The sequence below is a fragment of the Macaca nemestrina genome, chromosome 10, assembly GCF_043159975.1.
Source record: "Macaca nemestrina isolate mMacNem1 chromosome 10, mMacNem.hap1, whole genome shotgun sequence".
Classification (NCBI taxonomy): domain Eukaryota; kingdom Metazoa; phylum Chordata; class Mammalia; order Primates; family Cercopithecidae; genus Macaca; species Macaca nemestrina.
The window spans coordinates 133218729-133244385 of record NC_092134.1 but is presented as its reverse complement, the minus strand read 5'-3'; the positions used below and the strand labels follow the sequence as shown (position 1 = coordinate 133244385).

General features: G+C 39.7%; 1 protein-coding gene across 1 annotated transcript; it reads right to left on the bottom strand.

The window, feature by feature from the left end:
- Positions 1–1963: 1963 nt before the first annotated feature.
- On the bottom strand, positions 1964–25657 carry LOC105499904 (uncharacterized). Its single transcript, XM_011772763.3, has 6 exons — positions 25594–25657; positions 22028–22457; positions 21815–21927; positions 10767–10892; positions 8493–8710; positions 1964–4425 (listed from the first exon to the last, which is right to left on the bottom strand). The coding sequence occupies exons 1-5, from the start codon at positions 25655–25657 to the stop codon at positions 8661–8663; spliced, it is 783 nt and encodes a 260-aa protein (XP_011771065.2). The 3' UTR covers positions 1964–4425; positions 8493–8660.

The window sequence follows — 25657 nt, the reverse complement described above, 5'->3', positions numbered from 1 at the left end:
GTGCATCATGAAAACAATCTGAGAGAAATGGATGAAGCCCATTAGGCAGGGCAACTACTGTTAAACAGCTTAGCAGAGAAAGAAGAGAAAATTACCCTCCTGAAGAAGAAAATTCACTGAGCCAAAGAGGCAATGGTGAATGGATCATGGGCAAAACTCATTCCATTTGCAGGACTAGATATGTGAATGTGCAATCTGTGTGGTAGCACAGTTCATCATGCTTAAAGCGCTCCATAGGTGGTTTAATGCTTTATCATCAAAGTCTCAAAATTATTAATAATTTTTGAACCAGATGTTTTACATTTGTATTCTGCACTAGATCCTGCAAATTATGTCACAGTCTCTGACTCTGTGTGCATGAAAAGGGTGAATTATTTTTTGCTTCATTTCATGTAGCTTTTATCTTATAATTAAACTTTTTATTTTGAGCTAGTTGTAGATTCACATGCAGTTGTAAGAAATATTACAGAAAGATCCCACATCTTCTTTGCTCAGTTTCTCCCAATGGTAACATCTAAAAAACTACACTATAATATCACAACTAAGATAATGCCATTGATACAATGAGGGAACAAAACTCTTCCATCACCACAGAGATCCACACCACCCTTTCTCCATTCTACCCCTTCTACTCCACTCACCCATCCATAACCCTCATTCTCTATCTGTACAATTTTGTCATTTCAAGAATGTTACATAAATTCAATCATACAGAATGTGATCTTCAGTAATTGGTTTTTCTTACTTAGCCTAAGTACTTTGAGATTCAAGGAAGTTGTGGTATGTATCAATAGCCCATTCCTTTTTATTGCTGAGTAGTATTCCATTGTATGCCTGTAACAGAGTTTACTTCATTATTCACCCACTGTGAGACATATATGTTCACAAGTTTTGACTATTATGAATAAAGCTGTTATGAACATTTTATATACAGGCTTTCGTGTAAATATAAGTTGTCATTTGTGTGAGAGAAATGTCTACCAATGTAGTAACTAGATCGTATGATAGTTTAACATTGAAAGAAACTGTCAGAGTCACAAGACGGCAGAATAGAAGGCCCTAAACTCTCCTTCATCATCCTGGACACATCAATTCGACAGCAACACACAGGCAAATTCTCATCACTGGAAATCCAGAAACTGATTAGCCACTCCTGCACCCTAGGTGAGTGTTAAACTATCCACATCAAAACTGGTAGGAAAAAACTTTCACACACTGATCATAATCCCTAGCCCTAATACAATGCCATATGATCGGGAAGGAACTCCCATCTCTTAGCCTATCCCTGAGGAGTGAAGGGTTTGGACCACGTATCTGGTATCACAACTTCTCTAGAGACTACCAGAGGGACTGGTTTCTAATTTCCCTGTTTTGCTGAGCTGACAGGGCCCAGCATCTGCTAAACCTCTGGGGCTACACAAAACAAAACAGCAGTTGTTTTTAAAATAATAATTGTTACAGCCCTGGTACTTCCTTTCAGAGCAGTTTTTAATAAGCATGTGGGTCCTTCCCCCTGCTCCCCACTTTGGCTCAGTGCAGAGTGATCAAGCCCAGCTTCCAGCTTCTCTCTGGAAAGCAAAGGACACAGACCAAATAACTAGCACCCCAGTTATTCTGGCTGCTACCTGAGGAACTGGATTTTATCTCACGTAACTGAGAGCACTGAAAGGACCTGGCGTACTCTAGATGCCTGAGGACCATTAAGAACAAACATTGTGGTTTCAACTACCATGAAGGTTTCAGTGGCACCCAGAACCTCTGTCTGGACTGATTGGCAAAGGTGTTCTCCTGTATGAGACCTGCCTATGAAGACTGGAGAGGAAGCTGTTTTATCTGGTGCACAGACACTAATGCAGAGAGTCAAGGAAAATAAAGACATGGAAAATATGTTCTAAATGTTACCCACACAGCAGGTGGGTTCAGTCACTTGTCAGTTATCAACCCAATGACCACAGCCAGGGAGGATTTAGCAAGGAGATTTTATTACTTACAGAAAGTCAAGAGAACACTGGACAAAGCTCCCAAAGCAGTGCCTGCCCCAACTGGGAGTTGGGTCAGGTTTTATAAGCACAGGGTAGTGAGGAATAATCTGATTGGATCTTGCAATGAGGTGATGCTGGGAGGCATGATCTGACTGCATCCTGCCATGAAGTGATGCCAGGGTTCTATCCAGTTGGATCCTGGATCTTGCCATCCTGTGTCCACTTCTTCATTCGGTGCCTGTACCTCAGTCTGAAAGATTAGGTTTCCCTGTGGTTGCATACTTGTTTCACCTGCCCATGCTCAGGTTACATGACCTGAGGGTCCATGATGACTGAAGAACAACTCACAACTTTGTTACCATAAAAGTTGAACCATGCACGTTTATTGCTGCACTATTCACAATAGCCAAGACGTGGAATCAATGTAGATGCCTATCAACAGTGAATTGGATAAAGAAAATGTGGTACATATACACCATGGAATACTACACAGCCATAAAAAAGAACAAAGTCATGTCCTTTGCAACAAAAGATGCAGCTGGAAGCCATCATCCTAAGTAAATTAATGCAGGCACAGAAAAGCAAATGCCACATATTCTCACCTATAAGTGGGAGCTAAATGCTGGGAACACGTGGACATAAAAATGGGAAAAATAGGCTTGGAATTACTAGAGCAGGGAGAGAGGGAAGATAAGGCAAGTTCTGAAAAACTACCTATTGGATATTATGCTCACTACCTGAGTGACGGGCTCGTTGGTATTGTAAGCTCAGGGTCATGCAATATACCCCTGTTAACAAACCTGCACAAGTACTTCCTAAATCTATAGTAAAATTTGAAATAAAAACAAAACAAAAAACAAACCCAAACATGTTGCTGGTAACATAGAAAATATGGCTCATGGTAGTGGAAGCCCCCGTAAAGCATGTGTGATTGAAAAAAGTAAGAATCATAGCTGAACAAGGAAACACATAGACCAACCATATCTATAGGCTGTAAATGAGGTAGCATGGGAAAAAAACATTATATTGAATCAAAAAAAAAAAAAAGTTGAACCAGATTTGTTAGGAAAGCAGGAACATAGGAAAGCCAGAGTGACACTATTTTAAAATCAGCTCCATCAAAAAACTAGCAAGGCATGTTCCTTGCCAGTCATGACCTACGGTTATAAGATGTTTACAGCTAAGGAAGTGATTTAGTAATGCTGCAAGGACAAACTCCTATGACAACAGAATGTCCAGATGTCCCAATATCACATAACGATACATGCTTTTAAGATAGCTGGAGTCATACTTTGATGTACTTATGCACTAAGATGACAAGGGTAAGTTTCTTTATATCAACAAAGTACTAAATTTTGTCATACTGACAGCCTACCCACATGTAGACATAGCTTAGCTTTAACATAGATAAAACCCCTATAAAAGAAGAGTTTAAAACAAAGACAGCACATTCCTCCTCTTGCTTTTGGAGGATGCCCTACGCTGTAACTTAGTAGCTTTCGATCAACTGTCTATTCTCTCCACACTCTGTGACTTTCCTTGAATTCCTTCCTGCAGGAGATCCAAGAACCGTCTTTTGGGGTCTGGCTCAGGAGCACCTTTCTGACAACAGATTAGTATGGTGCAGTTACAAACCCCCTTCTTTTTTATGTCCATTCCATAATCTTGAGGGAAAGGGATGACGACCATTCTAACTACTTCTTGCTGATTAGGGACATAAACATTGGTTAGAGTAATAAAGTTGTTTAGTGTTTTGCTATAGGAGTTCCCTGGTATCAGGGCTGCATTTCAGGTGGAGTTGTTTCCATCCAGTTCTAAAGAAAGGTATAGAGAGTTAACAACTTAACATTATTTGCTCCAGAGAACAAAGAGAATGCTCAGATTTTATGCAAATGTTCATATCCAGGCTCCCAATCATGTCTTCTTCACAAATGAATGGTTAAAATTTGAAACTCCCTTAGTTTTTGTTAGTCAATACAGCTGATCCCTGATTAGCTGACACAGGTGAGCTTTGATTGATTGATTTAGGTGAGTCTCGAAAGTCCCAAAGTTAAGGAGTGTGGGTTTTCCAGGAACTCAGAGCATTTGTATGAAATCTAGTTAGCAAATGGGTGCTATTTAAATTTAGGTCCAGTTAGTCACTCAGAATCCGTCTTGAAGGACTGGCTCAAACCCGCTGGCAAACAGCATTGCATTCCATCCAACAAAGAAGTGGTTGGCTACCTGCTCTGGGCCCATCTGATCGCTTGTAGGAATTCTAGTGGCACTGCAGTGGCCAATAGGGCAGCTAGAGCCATTTACTTAGGAGAGGCATTCAGGAAAGTACTGGTTACATTTGAACCAAAGTCTCTTGGGTTAAGTTGGTTCCTATTTCCAGGGGGAGTGAGTTTAAAGTCTCAAGGATTCCGTGGGCAGGATCCTGGTGGGGATCTCTTGTAGACATCTGTTAAAAACCAGTTAGAACAATTTTAAAGAGGAGTCAAATGCTTAGCCAAAATATGAGGGGTATCATAAGACGTGTAGGGTAGAACGCAGAAGAAATCCTATACCAGGGGGAAACCAGCTGAATATATCTGGACATCGGAAACTTTATCCACTAAGTTCCGTTAGGAGACTTTCTGAAGATGTCTCTTTCAGAGATTTTGCCAACTTTAAGCCCATTTAAATATGACTGGAAGTATTTATCCAGGTACAGCAGCAAGCATTAGAAGTCACTGAGCAGGCCAGGTGCAGTGGCTCACGCCTGTAATCTCAACACTTTGGGAGGCCAAGGCAGGTGGATCACCTGAGGTCAGGAGTTCCAGGCCAGAGGCCAGCCTGGCCCACATGGCAAAATCCAGTCTCTACTAAAAATATAAAAATTAGTCAGGTGTGGTGGCACATGCCTTTAACCCCAGCTAACTGGGGGGCTGAGGCAGGAGAATCACTTGAACTCGGGAGATGGGAGGTTGTAGTGAGCTGAGATCATGCCACTGATCTCCACCCTGGGTGAGACAGAGTGAGACTCCATCTGAAAAAAAAAAAAAAAAAAAAAAAAGGTTCACTGACCAATAAGATCTCATTACTGACCATAGTATCTCATGGATCTACTTTGTTCCCAATTCTGGTATCTAATGTCCCTAGTTGGTCAGATTTTTAAGAAGGGGGAGTCACCTGAATGACCCTGGAGCATCCCTAGTCAGGATCGAGACAAGAGCGTTGGGGGACTCCATCAGGACTGTTATAATCTAATATTGGAGGAACTTAGGAGAATCCAGGATCTAGTTCAGTCTACAGGCAGACAACAAGGACTTGAAGACAATGTACAGGGTTAAAATCTAAAAACAGTTGCAACTTTGCTTTCCTTAGAAGCATAACATTTCTCTCCTGTTGATGATGTAGGAGATCTTAGATTTTAGAACCTCTTGAGGCTAGGAAACAAAACCAAAGTAGCCTTTGGATTTTGCTTATAATCAAGGTTTTTGAACCTGCCAGAAAGTGACAATTTTTACTCATTCCCTGTGAAGCTGGGAACTCATGAAGCAAGGCATTTTACGCACTTTTTTTTTTTTTTTTTTTTTTCCTGAGACACAGTCTCACTCTGTCACCCAGGCTGGAGTGCAGTGGTGTGATTTCTACTCACTGCAACCCCCACTTCCTGGGTTCAAGCGATTCTTGTGCCTCAGCCTCTCGAGTAGCTGGGACTACCGGTGTGTGCCACAATGCCTGGGCAATTTTTGTGTTTTTAGTAGAGATGAGGTTTCACCATTTTGACCAGGCTGATCTCAAACTCCTAGTCTCAAGTGATCCACCCACCTCAGCCTGCCAACATGCTGGGATTACAGGTGTAAACCACCACCCCTGGCCTCTATGCATATTCTTAAATATGACATTTCAAGCCAAACCTTAGCAATATAACCAATATTCCCCATTGGATCCTGCTTATAAAGACAGAGTGGATTTTTACTGAACTTGCATAACTCAAGATAAAAATATTCACAAATAGTTTCTGAATTTTGGAGGAATCAAGTAGAGAGAAAAAGTAAATGCTTCCATATTTGTTCACAAAGGATTCTTTATCAAATTATTGCAAATGATTGATAGCTTGTGACAGAAAATTTCCTTCGCTCTGGAAAACAAAACATTGAAGTCATAAAAACATCCTTATGACTTAATTTTATGTAATTAATTTTGTTTTGCTTGATCTTAATTAGCAATTTTGGACTATAGCTGATTGCGAATGCTTCCAAAGAAGAAATTAAAATAATAACTGTGAATGACAAAAACCCAGAACAGCCATAGGTAAAGATCTGATTAAAGTTATCAATTAACAAGGAAATTTAAGTATTTCTGTGGCATACAATCATCCAACACAAAAAAATTGCAATTATTACAGGTATCTCAGCATGTCAGTATTTTAGGAATCTCATAAAATTTCACATTTCTATAAATGATGAACTTACACAAACATAGCTTAAAGAAAGGTAAAACACCATTTCTTATCATTTCTTATTTGACAATGCTTCCAGTAGTATTTACCAAAGAAGCTAATCATTTAATATCTCTACAAGAAAGATATGCCTTTTGAGGGGGCATATCTAGGGGGCCCACCTGGAAAAATCCCAGTCAATGTTAGGCCAAAAGGCTTAATTTAGGATTTGGATTCTAGAGAAACCTGCCAAGGATGTCAAAAAGCTTAAAATACTTCCTTCAACAGATCATAAGTCACTGCCAAGAATACTACTCATTTAATCAGAGTGACAACCTAAAGACCTCAGAAAGTTACATGGATGTAAAAACCTTAACCCTTTTAAAGCTCAGTTTCCCTAAGCAGTCAAAGTTTAATAAAGACACCATGAAGCACTGGGAATTATCTTGGTAAAACACAGAATCTTTGTTTTCTAGGCCAGTTGCCTTGATCAGGGGAATATTCCTACTTGCAGGAATCAAGTAGAGAGAAAAAGTAAATGCTTCCATATTTGTTCACAAAGGATTCTTTATCAAATTATTGCATTTATCAAATTATATGTTGTTACTTGTTTAGTTACAACATAGGAAGTCCTGGTAACAAAACAATTTTGACACATTAAGAAAAAACAACAATACAGAATCAAGTTACGCTGAAGTAAAATGTTGCCTTTCCAGACCTTTAAGATAAACCCCAAACCAGGACTGGACAGTTCTGAGGAAGGAATGTGGCAGAAATAGGAATTAGTCTGTAATTCAGAGAATGGCTGTTAAGGAAACATTGCAGAATTAAAAATCAAAGCCTCTTGTAATCTTACTAAGAACAAATCAATATTTTAAGAGACTCATATTGTTTTAATGTAGGAGACCAAAATTTAAATTTTGTATCAGTGCATCTTAACATCAAAGTTGCATTTTTTCCAACTTTTATTTTAGATTTAGGGGATACATGTGCAGGTCTGTTCCTTGCAGTTTTTCTAGGGGCATGGTGGAAGCTGCTGATGAATCTACCATTCTGGATTCTGGAGGATGGTGGCCCTCTTCTCAACGCTCTACTAGGTAGGATCCCAGTGGGGACACAACTGGCAACTGCAGACATAACTGTTTGGCTTGCTACAAATCCGTTTTCTGTCTATAAAGATTCTGACTCCATTGTCATTCAGGAAGGCACATTCTCCACCTCCTCTGATAGCAAGCCTAAATCCAAACACAAAAATATTACATATTTATAAGTGAGACACCTGCATTTGTTCCTTGCCTATCATCTTCTGTACCCCCTCCATATTTTAATGTGGATAAGAGAAAAGCAAAAGTCTGTCATTAATATTGCTTCATAGTAATATAAACCATTTCTGTATTTAGCGTCCTTTATGTCCTCAAGGTCCTTGCTTGAAAATCGCAAGCTTATCATTTATCCACACCAAGCCCAGATATGTTGATAGGTATTTAACTGATGCTTGCTGCTGCACCCAAATGAACTGCTGCCATTGGTGGTCTTCCATCAAGATGATTTCCAGTCTCCTCCCAAATTGTTTTATAAATGTGTGAAAATTAAAACAAAACAAAACAAAACAAACAAAACAAACAAACAAACAAAACACTAGTAAATTCCTGAAAGGGCTTAGCGTTGATTAATGGATATGACTGGGTTCCTACATTTTATCTGCTGTAATGTAATGAATATATTCAAAATACCCCTTTGAAATGTTCACAGTCCAAGGAACTGTTACTAGTTTCCTTCTGGTGATAAGATTTTAGGAGAGACAGATTCCCATGAGTTCCCTGGATGCTTTCCTATTGTAAATGGATGCAACAGCAGGAAGAGTGGGCTTAACAGCCTTGTGGATATCAGCTCCTCAGTGGCTTCCTATGATTGTAGAACCTTTGTTGTACATCAGCTGTAAGCAGGGATTTCAGCAGTTTTAAATCAGTGGATGAAAGCGTGAAATTGTGTCAAATGTCACTGTCATGTTAAAGATTTCAACTGAAATCAAAGTTAGGTAAAGCTTTCCCAAAGACACAGCTAATAAATGGAAGAGCATAAAAAGAGTTTAGACTTCTTACCTCATATTGCAGTAAGTTTTCCATCATACTACATTTCTTATCTCATAAACACAACTCACACACATAACCATATATAAACACAGCAGAAAGATGAGAAGTCTCAAAACATGCGTGTTATTATATTCCGTGTTGTCCATCCATCTCCAAATGTGATGGGATGATTCTCTTCTAAGGCCAATCCAATGGTTGGAAGGGGCTTTGTATCTTTTCAGGAAATTCTATAATAAAACAGAAAGTAACACTGTGCATCCCTTTCTTTCATGTTACTCTGGAGTCTCTCTTCCCTATCCCTTCTCTTTTTGACTGGCAGCATGGTGTAATTAAGCAGCATAAACTCTGGAGTGAGACTAATTCCCAATTCTCAGCTTAAGTCATTTAATGTCTCTGATCCTAAATTACTTTATTTAAAGTGAGCATATATCCCAGTTTCATTGGGAAATTCCCAGTTTATGCTTGTCATTCCACCAATGTATTAATGATCACTTTTAATACCCTATATATCTTAATCTAGATGACAAATTATATAATTACCTTACATCTTAATAGAATGAGAACAATACATCTCATCTTAGAGGTTCACCGTGAGAATTACATGAGGAAATACATCTAAAATGTCTCACAGGGTTCCAGGCAGAGAACACACCCTCAACGAATGTTAGACATAAAAACACATCTCATGCCCCTGGAATGGGATTCTTCCTAGTATATTAGCTTTAACCCTATGTAGCCGACCTGCCTCAGGGGGCTAAGTATTTGACAGAAAACATGATCCAAAAATATGTCTTACCAGTTCCTCCATAGTTGCAAACTGAGCAAGGCTGGCTTCTAATGAGACACAGAATGTTTGATTCAATATCCAATTTCTTATGTCTTCAGAAAAATAAAAACATTTACTCCTAAATCTAACCCAGCTTTTTGGCCAAGCAGCGTATTTAGGTGACTCTACCACTCGCTTTTCCTTTCTTGCTAAAAGTGAGACAATCACAATGAAACATAATAAATAAATGTTTTCACCCCTTTTATCTATTGTTTCTGCTTACTTTCCTGAGGTCAGTTTTGAGGTGTACATATCTGATTGCTGTTTTCCTAACTCATCACAAAGTGCCTTATCCTAAGCACAGCAATCATCAGTCCAGTGGTTTCCAGCTGGATATCTGCACTCTTGACTTTCTGAAATTTACACTGACCCTAACAGTTTCAAGGAAATCAATTTCTGTAGCATCGACTTCCATAGTACTGTACTTTCACAGGTCATACAGATGATTTTTCCATATTCTCCCTCATATTAGCCCTTCTTCCTCTTGACAAAGCAATGCTGAGGACCTATTACCTCTGTATACACGAGATGATTTTATGTATACAGTTCTCTGTACTTTCGTGCATTCTCAATCTGCTTCAGTAGAAGATACCAGCTCTTAAGGCCAGATGATTTGCCTGAAAACATTTCAAGTAGAGATCTTACTTTATTTTTAATAAAAATGACAATTCTGAGAGGAACTTGTCAGGAAATAGTTCCGTAAGTGGAATTCCTATACCTATAGCCTTTCTCATATCAATGGATGGCAAATGCATTCTTGCCAAGGCTCAAAAGAAAAGACAGGCTTACCTTAGACATTTCTCTTTCTAAGACTTTTTATCCAATTTGATATAAAATACTGTTGGCTCAGCTTTCAAAATATCCAGAATCTGACCACCCTCCCCTACCTAGTCTCAATATAGCAATCAAATGATTATTCTACAATGAAAGTCACATCATGACATTCCTCTCATACAACTCCCCTCATCTAGTCTCCCTATTGCACTGAAGGTAAAAGCCAAAGTCTTTAACGGACTCTCAAGGTTCCTCTGTTCCTGATGCCCCATGGTACCACTCTTCTTCTCCATCTTCACTCTGCTTTACCTACAGCAGCCTCCTTGCTCTTCCTCAAATAAGCCAGGAAGAGTCCTCCTTCAGGCTTTTGGTCTACTTGTTCTCTGTCGGGAATAGGTTCCTCCACCTCTTTCAAAAGGTTGCTGAAATGTCATCTTCCCAAGAAAGCTTGGTTTTGTCAGTCTATTGCAACCCATTGTACCTCCACTCTTATTTATTTTTACTTGTGTTTTTCTGCTGGAATATAAGTTCTGAAGAGTAGGAATTCTTTTGTGTGTGTTTTGTTTGTTGATGTAATTCAAGCATTTCACACAGTGACAAGCACATAATGGAGCTTAATAAATATTTATTGACAACAAAAACATATGAAGAATATTGTACAGTTTGGAGAACAAGTAACTTACCTGACAAAACAATAGAAAGTACAATCACACTTGTAGTGAGGACTGCAATGATGAACAAGCAACAGTAAACCTTGGCAGGAGTTACTGCAGACATAAGTGCTAGACATTTTCTTTGCAGAGTTTTATCTGTAAAATACAAATATCAGAATCTCAATCTCAGGAATATCCTAGGGAGAAAAAATGCATCATAGAATCAACACTAAGATCAGATGTACTTCAATTCTCCTACTGCCAACTCCTTTCACAAAAGGGCTTGGTTCATAAATTAGAATAATGGCCCAAAGAGGGCTAGAGCTAAAAACTGAATTCCCCCCATGCCCAGGGAATCTTCCAGTTATTGGAAAAAGAGTAGAAATTGTGATGAAAAAAGAAACATACACAATCCAGATTTAGCCCCATAGTAAAGCAGCTGGTTAGAAGCAACAGGGGAAGCAGAAAATAAATCAATGTAATTCACCATATTGACAGAATGAGACAAGGGACAACATACGAGCATCTGAATAAATGCTGCAAGAGGATGTGAAAAACTTAATATTCATCCACGATAGTAAGACTCAACAAATCAGAAATTGAAGAACCTTCTTCAACCTGATAAAGGGCATCTACAGAAAAACTACAGCTAGCACCAAACTTAAGGATGAAAGAATAAATGCTTTCCCCCAGTGACATGGAACAAGGCAAGGATGTCTGATCTCTCTCACCAATTCAATTTAACATTTTATTGGATGTCTCATTAGGGGCAAAAAGGCAAGAAAAAAGAAATAAATGTCATGCAGATTGGAAAGAAATAAAGGCATTGCTATTCGCAGACAACATAGTTGTCTGCATGTAAAATTCTAAGGAATCTACCAAATGGCTATGAGAATAAATGAATTTGGCAAAGCTACAGGATTAGCTATGTTCATATATAAAAAACACTTATATTTCCATATATTCATAATTATGAAGTGGAAATTTAAATATAAAAACTGCCATTTATAATAACACAAAAGATATCAAATAAATCTATCAAAATATGTTTAGGATCAGTATGATGGAAGCTGGAAACCAAAGTGACAAAGAAATCAAAGACTTGAATCAACAGAGAGATATAAGATATTCATAGACTGGAATATGCAATATTGCTGGATGTCAATTATACCCAAACAGGTTTAGAGATTCAGTGCAATCCTGATAAACACTGCAGTATGAATTTTTTGTAGAAATAAGCCGGGTAATTTTAAAATTATAAGAAAAATCAAAGAACTAGAACAGCTGAACAATTTTGAAGGAAAAAAAATGGCCAAATTTGGAAATCAGGGAACCTGCTTTCATAATTTACAAAGTAACAGAAACAAAGACAGTATGATATTGATAAAAGAACAAACATATAAATCAATGGAACAGAAAAAAATTTCAGAAACAAATCTAAACATGTATGGTCAATTGACATTTGACAGAAGTGGAAAGTAATCAGGCAGGTAAGGAGTAATATTTTCTGAACTCATAGTGCTGGAACAATTGAGTGTCTTAATGCAAAATAGTGAAACTCAACTCACACCTAATACCTTATAAGAAAATGAGCTCAGAATAAATCTTAGACTCATATATGAAGCCTCAAACACTAAAACTATTAGAAGGAAAGAGGAAAATAAAATTTTTGTGAGCTTGAATTAGGCAAAAATTTCTTAGATACAACACCAAAAGCATTATCAATATTTTAAAACTTGATAAATTGAACTTTAACGTAATTAAAATTCTCTGCTAGAAAAAAAAAAAACCCTGAAAAGGGAATAAAAAGACAAGCAAAGGCAGAAAAACAGCTTTCTAAAAAGCAACTTGTATCTAGAATATATTAAGAACTCAAAACTCAACAATAAGAAAATGAAAACTAGATTAAAAAGTGGGTCAACGATTTGGAGATATACTTGATTAAAGAGGATATATGAATAGCAAATAAGTGCATAAAAACATGCTTGAAATAACCAGCCATTTGAGAGATACCAATTAAAACCACAATGAGTGACTACTACATGGTTATTAGAGTGGCAAAGAAAACAAAAGAAAAAAAGGAACAACCAACTGCTGGTGAGGAAGGGATGTGATATGGTTTGGATCTGTGTCCCCACCCAAATCTTATGTTGAATTGTAATCTCCAGTGTTGCAGGTGGGGTGTGGTGGGAGGTGATTGGGTCATAGGGGCAGATTTCCCCCTTGGTACTGTGTCGCGATGAGTGAGTCCTCGTGAGATCTGGTTGTTGAAAACTGTGTGGTGCCCTCCCTCACTTCCTCTCTTCCTCCTGCTCAGACCAAGTGAAGTATGGACTCCCCCTTTGCCTTCTGCCATGAAGTGTAAGTTTCCTGAGGCATCCCCAGAAGCTGAGCAGATGCCAGAATCATGCTTCCTGGCCAGCCTGTGGAATGGTGAGCCAATTAAACCTCCTTTCTTACAAATTACTCAGTCTCAGGCACTTTCTTTATAGCAGTGCGAAAATGGACAGGATGCAACTGGAATTTTCATGCAGCATCACTGGAAATGCAAAATATTATGGGCATTTTGGAAAACGGTTAAGCAGTTTGTTATGGTAAATGTAAATTCCCCACATGCCCTAGCCATCCTATCCCTAGGTATTTAGACAAGGGAAGTGAAAACTTGTGTTTACTCAAAAACCTGAAAGGAATATTTTACACCAGTTTTATTCATTATCACAAAAAACTAGCAACAGCTCCAATATGCTTCAGCTGCTGAAGAGGTGAACCACTATTCCTCATCCCTAATAAAAGAAAAAACTTGATCATACATTCACAATTGTCAATTTCTTACTGTGTGTTAGCTGGCCAAACTTTTGTCCGGTTTTTCTCCTCCTCACAAGCCCTACATGTGTTTGCCTGCAAGTTTGCCTAAAGGCCCCAAAGCACAGACTTGCAAAAAACATCCTGCCTTAACCTGCCCACATTGCACGATTTCCTGTTGAAACGCCTACACTTTGCCCCTTGCTGTCTCCTACACCACTAAGTTTTTTGTTGTTGTTGCTGTTTTTTGTTTTTTTTGGGGGTTTTTTTGGTTTCGCTTTGTTTTGTTTGAGACAGAGTCTCTGTAGCCCATGCTGGAGTGCAGGGACATGATCTCGGTTCACTGCAAGCTTCCACCTCCCGGGTTCACGCCATTCTCCTGCCTCAGCCTCCTGAGTACCTGGGACCACAGATGCCCACCACCATGCCCAGCTAATTTTTTGTATTTTGTTTAGTAGAGACGGCGTTTCACCATGTTAGCCAGGATGGTCTCAATCTCCTGACCTCGTGATCCACCCACCTCAGCCTCCCAAATTGCTGGGATTACAGGCGTGAGCCACGGCGCCAGCCCACTAACATATTTTTGAAATCAGTGTTATTCCTATTGCAACAGTCCTTTTGAATAAAGTTTCTCCCTATCTTGTTTTTCTTTGACAAATGATACATACTATAATACAGATGACTTGAAAATGTATTATTGTTAAGTGAATGAAGTCAGATTCTACAGTTGCCAGCTGCAGGATTTCATTGATGTGACATTCTGGAAAAGCAAAAGTGTAAGAACAGAAAAGAGATCAGTGGTTGCCAAGGGCTAGGGGCAGAGGAAGAGACATTCTACAAAGGGACATGAGGGAATTTGGAGTGGGCGGGTATGGTTCTATATCTTGACTTTTACGGCAGTTACATGAATATATATGTTTACTGTAGAAATCTACACCAAAAGAGTGAATTTTACTGAATATAAATTGTAATACTTTAAAAGTCCCTGCCAACTTTCGTTCATTTAATATACATCTACAAGAATAACAGGGAGCTTCAGCTTCAGTTCTAGACAGTGGAAAAGATGGGTAAGATTGGATGATCTTAAGCAGTAAATATTGTTCGGATATTTTGGCTCATATAAAAATATCAGCCTTTATTCTTTCTGGTTCTACACTAATGCAAAATTGTCTTACAGGTTCAGAATACTAAGACTTCCATAATTCTTTTTCGTTGTTACTAGGGTAATGTGTAACTCAACCCTTAAAATTTCCCCCAAATCTCCCATTTGCCTCTCTTAATCATCTTCTAAATGTCCCTGCTTTCTCTTCTTCTTTTTTATATCTCTGGTTCCTCCTGCTAATACTGAGACAGCCAGGCATGAAGGGGTCCCTGGAGAAACTCCAACTAGCCTGCCCACTGAGGTGGAGCCTTGGGAAGTTCACAAGGTTCGCAGCAGGGAGAAGCCTGAGTCTGGCCCCTCTTTTTTATGTGTGGAACCTGGGATCCAAACGGCCAGGTGGGAAGCACTCCAGCGGAAGGACTCTGGCCTTGCCAAAGTAACTGTTTCCCCCCTTTTTCCCATTTTTCACCCAATAAAACTCTGCTTCATACACTCTTTAAAGTATCTGTGAGCCTGAATTTTCATGGCTGTGGGACAAAGAATCCCATTTTTAGCTGAAATAAGGAAAGGTCCTACAGCAATATTCCCACATGCATCTTGTTCCATTTCCCTCTCTTGCTCACTTACTTCTCTTCTACCTTTCTAATAGTGTGTCCTGACTCCTGCAGATTCATATCACTCTTAAAGTACACACTGAACACAATACTCTTCAGACTTCTAGTTGGAAAAACAACATTAGGAATTATCTCTCAGAAGAACAAAGAAATAAAGCATTATTGGATGGCCGAATAGGAATAGCTCCAGCCTCCAGCTCTCAGTGTGAGTGACACAGAAGATGGGTGATTTCTGCATTTTCAGCTGAGGTGCAGACTGACACCTCACACCTCACACCTCACACGGCTGGTACACCTCTGAGATGAAGCTTTCAGAGCAAGAATCAGACAGCAACACTTGCTGATCAGCAATATTCTGTCTTCTGCAGCCTCTGCTGCTGATACCCAGGCAAACAGGGGCTGGAGTGGACCTCAAGCAAACTCCAACAGAACTGCAGCTGTGGGTCCTGACTGTTAGAAGGAAAACTAACAAACAGAAAGGACACCCACACCAAAACCCTATCAGTATGTCACCATCATCAAAGACCAAAGGCAGATAAAACCACAAAGATGGGGAAAAAATAGTGCAGAAAAGCTGGAAATTCAAAAAATCAGAGTGCATCTCCCCCTCCAAAGGAATGCAGCTCATCGCCAGCAACAGAACAAAGCTGGATTGATAATGACTTTGATGAGCTGAGAGAAGAAAGCTTCAGTCGATCAAACTTCTCAGAGCTAAAGGAGGAACTACGTACCCAGTGCAAAGAAACTAAAAACCTTGAAAAAAGAATGGAAGAATGGATAACTAGAATAACCAATGCAGAGAAGTCCATAAACGAACTAATAGAGATGAAAACCATGACACGAAAACTATGTGACAAATGCAAAAGTTTCAGTAACTGACTCAATCAACTGGAAGAAAGAGTATCAGTGATTGAAGATCAAATGAATGAAATGCAGCAAGAAGAGAAGTTTAGAGAAAAAAGAGTAAAAAGAAATGAACAAAGCCTCCAAGAAATAAGGGATTATGTGAAAAGACAAAATCTATGTCTAATTGGTGTGCCTGAAAGTAATGGGAAGAATGGAACCAAGTTGGAAAACACTCTGCAGGATATTATCCAGGAGAACTTCCCCAACGTAGCAAGGCAGACCAACATTCAAATTCAGGAAATACAGAGAATGCCACAAAGATACTCCTCGAGAAGAGCAACTCCAAGACACATAATTGTCAGATTCACCAAAGTTGAAATGAAGGAAAAAAATGTTAAGGGTAGCCAGAAAGAAAGGTCAGGTTACCCACAAAGGGAAGCCCATCAGACTAACAGCAAATCTCTCAGCAGAAACTCTACAAGCCAGAAGAGAGTGGGGGCCAATATTCAACATTCTTAAAGAAAAGAATTTTCAACCCAGAATTTCATATCCAGCCAAACTAAGTTTCATAAGTGAAGGAGAAATAAAATTCTTTACAGACAAGCAAATGCTTAGAGATTTTGTCACCACCAGGCCTGCCCTACAAGAGATCCTGAAGGAAGCACTAAACATGGAAAGGAACAAACGGTACCAGTCATTGCAAAAACATGCCAAAATGTAAAGACCATCGATGCTAAGAAGAATCTGCATCAACTAACGAGCAAAATAACCAGCTAATATCATAATGACAGGATCAAGTTCACACATAATAATATTAACCTTAAATGTAAATGGACTAAATGGTCCCATTAAAAGACACAGATTGGCAAATTGGATAAAGAGTTAAGACACATCAGTTTGCTGTATTCAGGAGACCCACCTCACATGTAGAGACACATATAGGCTCAAAACAAAGGGATGGAGGAAGATCTACCAAGCAAATGGAGAACAAAAAAAAAAGCAGGGGTGGCAATCCTAGTCTCTGATAAAACAGACTTTAAACCATCAAAGATCAAAAGAGACAAAGAAGGCCATTACATAATGGTAAAGGGATCAATTCAACAGGAAGAGCTAACTATCTTAAATATATATGCACCCAATACAGGAGCACCCAGATTCATAAAGCAAGTCCTTAGAGACTTACAAAGAGACTTAGACTTTCATACAATAATAATGAGAGACTTTAACACCCCACTGTCAACATTAGACAGATCAACAAGACAGAAAGTTAATAAAGATATCCAGGAATTGAACTCAACTGTGCACCAAGTGGACCTAATAGACATCTATAGAACACTCCACCCCAAATCAACAGAATATACATTCTTCTCAGCATCACATCACACTTATTCCAAAACTGACCACATAGTTGGAAATAAAGCACTCCTCAGCAAATGTAAAAGAACAGAAATTATAGCAAACTGTCTCTCAGACCACAGTGCAATCAAACTAGAAATCAGGACTAAGAAACTCAATCAAAACCGCTCAACTACATGGAAACTGAACAACCTGCTCCTGAATGACTACTGGGTACATCACGAAATGAAGGTAGAAATAAAGATGTTCTTTGAAACTGATGAGAACAAAGATACAACATACCAGAATCTCTGGGACACATTTAAAGCAGTGTGTAGAGGGAACTTTATAGCCCACAAGAGAAAGTAGGAAAGATCTAAAATTGACACCCTAACATCACAGTTAAAAGAACTAGAGAAGCAAGAGCAAACACATTCAAAAGCTAACAGAAGGCAAGAAACAACTAAGATCAGAGCAGAACTGAAAGAGATAGAGACACAAAAAACCCTCCAAAAAAATCAATGAATCCAGGAGTTGGTTTTTTTGAAAAGATCAACAAAATTGATAGACCGCTAGCAAAACTAATAAAGAAGAAAAGAGAGAAGAATCAAATAGATGCAATAAAAAATGATAAAGGGGATATCATCACCGACCCCACAGAAATACAAACAACCATCAGAGAATACCATAAATACCTCTACACAAACAAACTAGAAAACCTAGAAGAAACAGATAAATTCCTGGACACATATACTCTCCCAAGACTAAACCAGGAAGAAGTTGAATCCCTGAATAGACCAATAGCAGGCTCTGAAATTGAGGCAATAATTAATAGCCTACCAACCAAAAAAAGTCCAGGACCAGACACATTCACAGTTGAATTCTACCAGAGGTACAAGGAGGAGCTGGTACCATTCCTTCTGAAACTACTCCTATCAATAGAAAAGGAGGGAATCCTCCCTAACTCATTTTATGAAGCCAACATCATCCTGATACCAAAGCCTGGCAGAGACACAACAGAAAAAGAGAATTTCAGACCAATATCCCTGATGAACATCAACGCAAAAATCCTCAATAAAATACTGGCAAATGGAATCCAGCAGCACATCAAAAAGCTTATCCACCATGATCAGGTGGGCTTCATCCCTGGGATGCAAGGCTGCTTCAACATACGCAAATCAATAAATGTAATCCAGCATATAAACAGAACCAAAGACAAAAACCACATGATTATCTCAATAGATGCAGAAAAGGCCTTTCACAAAATTCAACAGCCCTTCATGCTAAAAACTTTCAATAAATTCGGTATTGATGGAACATATCTCAAAATAATGAGAGCTATTTATGACAAACCAACAGTCAATATCATACTGAAAGGGCAAAACCTGGAAACATTCCTTTTGAAAACTGGTAAAAGACAGGGATGCCCTCTCTCACCACTCCTATTCAACATAGTGTTGGAAGTTCTGGCCAGGGCAATCAGGCAAGAGAAAGAAATAAAGGGTATTCAGGTAGGAAAAGAAGAAGTCAAATTGTCCCTGTTTGCAGATGACATGATTATATATTTAGAAAACCCCATCATCTCAGCTCAAAATCTCCTTAAGCTGATAAGAAACTTCAGCAAAGTCTCAGGATACAAAATCAATGTGCAAAAATCACAAGCATTCCTATACACCAATAACAGACAAACAGAGAGCCAAATCATGAATGAACTCCCAATTGCTTCAAAGAGTATCAGATACCTAGGAATCCAACTTACAAGGAATGTGAAGGACCTATTCAAGGAGAAATGTAAACCACTGCTCAACGAAATAAAAAAGGATGGAAACAAATGGAACAATACATCATGCTCATGGATAGGAAGAATCAATATCATGAAAATGGCCATACTGTCCAAGGTAATTTATAGATTCAATGCTATCCCCATCAAGCTACCAATGACTTTCTTCACAGAATTGGAAAAAACTGCTTTAAAGTTCATATGGAACTAAAAAAGAGCCCGTATTGCCAAGACAATCCAAAGCCAAAAGAACAAAGCTGGAAGCATCACGCTACCTGACTTCAAACTATACTAAAAGGCTACAGTAACCAAAACAGCATGGTACTGGTACCAAAACAGAGATATAGACCAATGGAACAGAACAGAGCCCTCAGAAATAATACCACACATATACAGCCATCTGATCTTTGACAAACCTGACAAAAAGAAGAAATGGGGGAAAGGATTCCCTATTTGATAGATGGTGCTGGGAAAATTGGGTAGCCATAAGTAGAAAGCTGAAACTGGATCCTTTCCTTACTTCTTATATGAAAATTAATTCAAGATGGATTAGAGACTTAAATGTTAGACCTAAAACCATAAAAACCCTAGAAGAAAACCTAGGTAATACCATTCAGGACATAGGCATGGGCAAGGATTTCATGTCTAAAACACCAAAAGCAATGGCAACAAAAGTCAAAATTGACAAATGGGATCTAATTAAACTAAAGAGCTTCTGCACAGCAAAAGAAACTACCACCAGAGTGAACAGGCAATCTACAGAATGGGAGAAAATTTTTGCAAACTACTCATCCAACAAAGGGCTAATATCCAGAACCTACAAAGAACTCAAACAAATTTACAAAAACAAGAACAACAACAACAAAAGAAACAAAAACAACCCCATCAAAAAGTGGGCAAAGGATATGAACGGACACTTCTCAAAATAAGACATTTACACAGCCAACAGACACATGAAAAAATGCTCATCATCACTGGCCATCAGAGAAATGCAAATCAAAACCACTATGAGATACCATCTCACACCAGTTAGAATGGTGATCATTAAAAAGTCAGGAAACAATAGGTGCTGGAGAAGATGTGGGGAAATAGGAACGCTTTTACACTGTTGGTGGGACTGTAAACTAGTTTAACCATTGTGGAAGACAGTGTGGCGATTCCTTAAGCATCTAGCACTAGAAATACCATTTGACCCTGTGATCCCATTACTCGGTATATACCCAAAGGATTATAAATCATGCTGCTATGAAGACACATGCACACGTATGTTTATTGTGGCACTATTCACAATAGCAAAGACTTGGAAGCAACCCAAATGTCCATCAGTGACAGACTGGATTAAGAAAATGTGGCACATATACACTATGGAATACTATGCAGCCATAAAAAAGGATGAGTTCATGTCCTTTGTAGGGACATGAATGAAGCTGGAAAGCATCATTCTCAGCAAACTATCGCAAGAACAGAAAACCAAATACCTCATGTTCTCACTCACAGGTGGGAAATGAACAATGAGATCACTTGGACACAGGAAGGGGAACATCACACACTGGGGCCTATTGTGGGGAAGGGGAGGGGGACGGATAGCATTAGGAGATATACCTAATGTAAATGACAAGTTAATGGGTGCAGCACACCAACATGGCACATGTATACATATGTAACAAACCTGCATGTTGTGCACATGTACCCTAGAACTTAAAGTATAAAAAAAAAGAAATAAATAAAGCATTATTACTGGTCAAATTTTACTCAGTTTCAGGATCTGTAAAACTTAACCACAGGATGCATTTTAAAAAACAAGTTTCACAACTGTACCAGGTAATAAATAAATATGTAAACATTCTTTAGAATATAACATTTGGCTTAGTTAGTAAGAATGTAACATTTGGGCTTAGTTCATAAGAATCGTAACTTAGCAAGAATGTAACTTAGCCAAAAGGTACATTTGTAACATCTAAAGAATGTTGGAATGCACTGCTCCGGGAGACAGATTTGAAAAGACCGATTTGAGTAATAACAAAACTCCCGTCCGGCACAGTCGGCTCTGCGTTAATTTCTCTTTCTCCACTGTAATCCCCCTGTCTTGATAAATCGGCTCTATCTAGCAAGCAAAGGGAACCCATTGGACGGTTACAACAGTACCAGGAATGCTAAGAGCTAGGAGCAACATGTTACAAAAACAGTGGCACCCCTCCTTAAAAAACAAGTTTCCCCAAGAAAGGTGGGAGGAAAATAGGGGTTCAGGACAGTTGCAAATAGATGCCTATCTTCCAAATAAAATGTCAAGTCTTGTTGAGGTCACAGCATCCACAAGTTTCCAACCTAGCCTGGAAAAACAAGTCGGATCAGAGACAGGTTGGGGGAGGGCCTGTGGGTGGCCCTGAAGCAGGCCACTAGGACGCCCTGTTTCCCTCTCTCCGCCTTTCCAAAAGTCCTTAAGCCACAGACAGCCGTGGCCCATCCAGGGGGCACTCCCCTCTCAGGTCCCCCAAAGTTCTGCAAACTCTGACGACAAAGGCAAGTCAGAGTCCTGTGACGTGTGGGGAGGCATCGGACAGATTTTTCTTTTCATGGCCTGGTCAGAGCGGATGCTCACCCATCTGAGAAGGCCCTGGAGGGGTCACACTGGGTAAATCGAAGCGAAGCCGCCGCCTTCCGCTTTTTTCGGAGCTCCAGGAGAAGGCTCCTCCTTCACTCCAGGGCGGGGCTCTGCAGAAAAGGCGGGGAAGCACCGAGGGAGGAGTACTGGGGCTGCGGGATTCGCACCTACATAGGCTTCTAGGCTCTCTCGCGCCCACACTGCACCCACCTACGCAGCCCCTTTCCGGTCCAACGGGCTCCAAACCTCAAGTTTCCGCACATCCTCCAGAGAAGCGTCCCCGCCGCAGCCCCGGGTGGGCGGGAAGCGAGGCTGCGCCCAGCACCGGCCCCACCTCCCCCGCGCCCGCGGGAGATTTGCTTGGGGCTGGATCCTCCGCCTTCAGTTTCACCGCAGCCGCCCGCTGTTGTGGCGCTTGTGACCCGAGCAGGAAGCCCAGAGACAAACCGGAAAGACAGGAAGGGGATTCCTGGACTTTCTTTCCACCTCTGGCAGGGACGCGACCCTCCTTCAGCTAGGAGTGCCTGGCCGGGTCTGGTGTACCCCTTACCCTGTCTTGAGGATCCCCTTGTCCCCGGAATTAGGGGGAACCCAATGGAGGCCTGGACCCAGGGCCTATTCCCATCGTGGGCCACAGGGGCTTTTTAGGCAGTGAAACTACCCTATGTGAAATGGTGGATATGTTATAGGAGGCAGAAACAAATTATTTGGGTAGACAGGGTAAGGCAAATCCCCGGTAGAAAACTTTCCTTTTAACAAAAAGCAGCTCAAAAGTAGCTCCCTTTCTAACCTCATGCAGTTCAAAGAAATCACTTTTTTTCTAATAACAAGAGACCTGAAAGAGCAGACAGTAAAACACAGAAAAGACAGCTGGGACACAGAAGGACTGAGGTGGACAGCGGGGAGTCTCCTGGGTAATCACCAAGCTTCGCACTTATACCACAGGCCCCAGCAAAACAGTGGGCCTTAATAAGCACATTCCTTTCTGTTTAGGCGCACCAAGATGCCTAGAGCTACAAGAAGATGTATGGGAATCGACACAGAAACTTTTCCTACCACATAAGCAGGACAAAGAAACAGACTTAGAGTTGGCCTATGTGCTCACGGAATGAGATAAGAGATGATAAAAAATTCTGCTCTGTACAGAGAACACACCTGTTCCCAACTAAACCCTGGGGCCCTAGGAAGATAAGACAAGACATCCCCTCCTCACAAGCCCCCTCCTCACCAGCTTCCCTCCCGGCCCGCCTCACGAGCCCATTTATAATCTCTGACATTTTTACTACAACTTGGCAATCTGCTTACGATCCCTCTCTGTAACAGAGACCTGTTCTTTCCTTTTGCCTGTTAAACTCCTGCTCCAAACTCACTCTGTCTGTGTGTGTCCGAGACCTTGATCTCCTTGAGCCATGAGACTAAGGTCTTGGTATTTACCCCAGATAACGAGGCTGCTTCAGATATATCTCATACGTTTGTCAAACCCACAGAATGTACAACAGAAAGAAGGAACCCTAAACGATGGACTTACTTATAATTATCAATATTTGTTCACCAAGACAAATGGCACAACACTAATGGGCGATGTTACTAATAAGGGAAATTGTGCAGGAGGAAGAAGTGATAAATGAGAATTCTACACTTGCCACTCAATTTTTCCACAACCCTAAAACTATTCTAAAATGACATGTATTATTTTTAAAAAGCAGATGACTTTTTGTCAGTGTTATGATTGTTTTTAGCTGTAACATAGAAACCTATAATCATCCTTCAATTTAACTTATAATTTGTTTATATATATATATATATATATGTGTGTGTGTGTGTGTGTATTCTGCACCACAGGATACATTAAGATTAGAATTTTCTTACATGATAATGAAACAGCCTCAATCACATTTCAGAAGTAGTGCCTTAATAAGTCCTTCCACCTTTTAACTCTCTCGGAGGAAGTATGGAAAAGGAGATATGATGTTAATATCTAAGTTTGTTGCTGTGTAACAAATATTTTGCTATGTATGCATACAGATAATAAAAATAATACTATATAGCTATAACTATCCTAATGTAACCCTTATAAAGAAAAGTGTCTGTGAAAAATGAGTGAGTTTGAGTGCATCATGGTGGTTTAAATTTTTTTTTCTTTATTTTTTCAAACTCTAAAAGACAGGCATCAAAGGATCTGATTGCAGGGCCTTAAATTTGACTAGGTTTCTCATACGTATCATCACAGTAAATGAAATGTAAGCTCATGTCTATTATATATGAAAAAAAGTTAATACATAAGCACAAGACTGTTAATTTCTGGAATTGCATTCAGAATTCCCCTGTCCTCAGAAGAAAGGAAATGTTCTACCTTGCACATTATTGTCCTTTGTATATAAAGGACAATAAATAAAGGTTATGTAAATAAGTACACAGCCAGAATTCTTTTAGGACACACACATAGAATGTAAGTTATTTGGCTTTTGAATACAACGATTACTTGCAAAAGTTTGTTGCAGTTAGAAATGCTTACTCATATCTTTCCTCCTTATTATTACCTAGTTAAATAAACAAATGGCAAACATTTGTGTGAAGAGTCATATATTATGTGAAGTGCTAGATGGTGACATGTTAATAAAAGGACCTACCAGTAAAAAATGTAGTTTTTAAAATTGAAATGAGAAAACCTTTATTGGATTTTCTAGATCTGCCTATAGTAACATCCCCAGTTCCTCTGCTAACATCATCGTCATGTAGCAGGACGAGCCGCAGACAAAACCTCTCAGACACCGAGTTGTAGAAGGAAGGGCTTTATTCAGCTGGGAGCATCCGCAAGCTACTGCCTTAAAATCCGAGCTCACCAAGTGCACAATTTCTGTCCCTGTTGAGGGCTCACAACACTAAAGATTTCACATGAAAGCGTCGTGATTGATTTGAGCAAGCAGGGCGTACGTGACAGGGTCTGCATGCACCGGTGGTCAGAGAGAAACAGAACAGGGCAGGGAGTTTCACTATGTTCTTTTATACAATGCCTGGAATCTATGAATAATATTGGTTTCTAAGTTATGAGTTGATTTTTAACTACTGGGTTTAGGCCAGGCAGGCCCAGGCCTGGTTTTGGGCCTGGCACCCGGCTGCCTGTCTTTGGTTTTACTTTCTTGTTTTTTTCTTAAAACTGGTACTGACTATAAAACAATATGAGAGGGTCTCTCTCTCCTCAGTCATAGCAGTTACAATACATCTATCTCTTATTTTACCTTAGAGTGGTATTACTCAAAGTGTGTACCATGGATCAGTGGCAGTTCATGAACTATGTGTTACGAGTCAATAGTGAGGTAAACACAGACTTTATTAGTCTGTTTTCATGCTGCTGATAAAGACATACCCAAGACTGGGCAATTTACAAATAAAGGGGTTTAACTGGACTTACAGTTCTATGTGGCTGGGGAAGCCTCACAATCATGGCAGAAGGCAAGGAGGAGCAAGTCACGTCTTACATGGATGGCAGCAAGCAGAGAGAGCTTGTGCAGGAAAATTTCCCCTTATAGTAAACATCAAACCTCATGAGACTTACTATCACAAGAATAGCACAGGAAAGACCTGCCCCCAAGTCACGTCTTACATGATGGCAGCAAGCAGAGAGAGCTTGTGCAGGAAAATTTCCCCTTACAGTAAACATCAAACCTCATGAGACTTACTATCACAAGAATAGCACAGGAAAGACCTGCCCCCAAGTCACGTCTTACATGATGGCAGCAAGCAGAGAGAGCTTGTGCAGGAAAATTTCCCCTTACAGTAAACATCAAACCTCATGAGACTTACTATCACAAGAATAGCACAGGAAAGACCTGCCCCCAT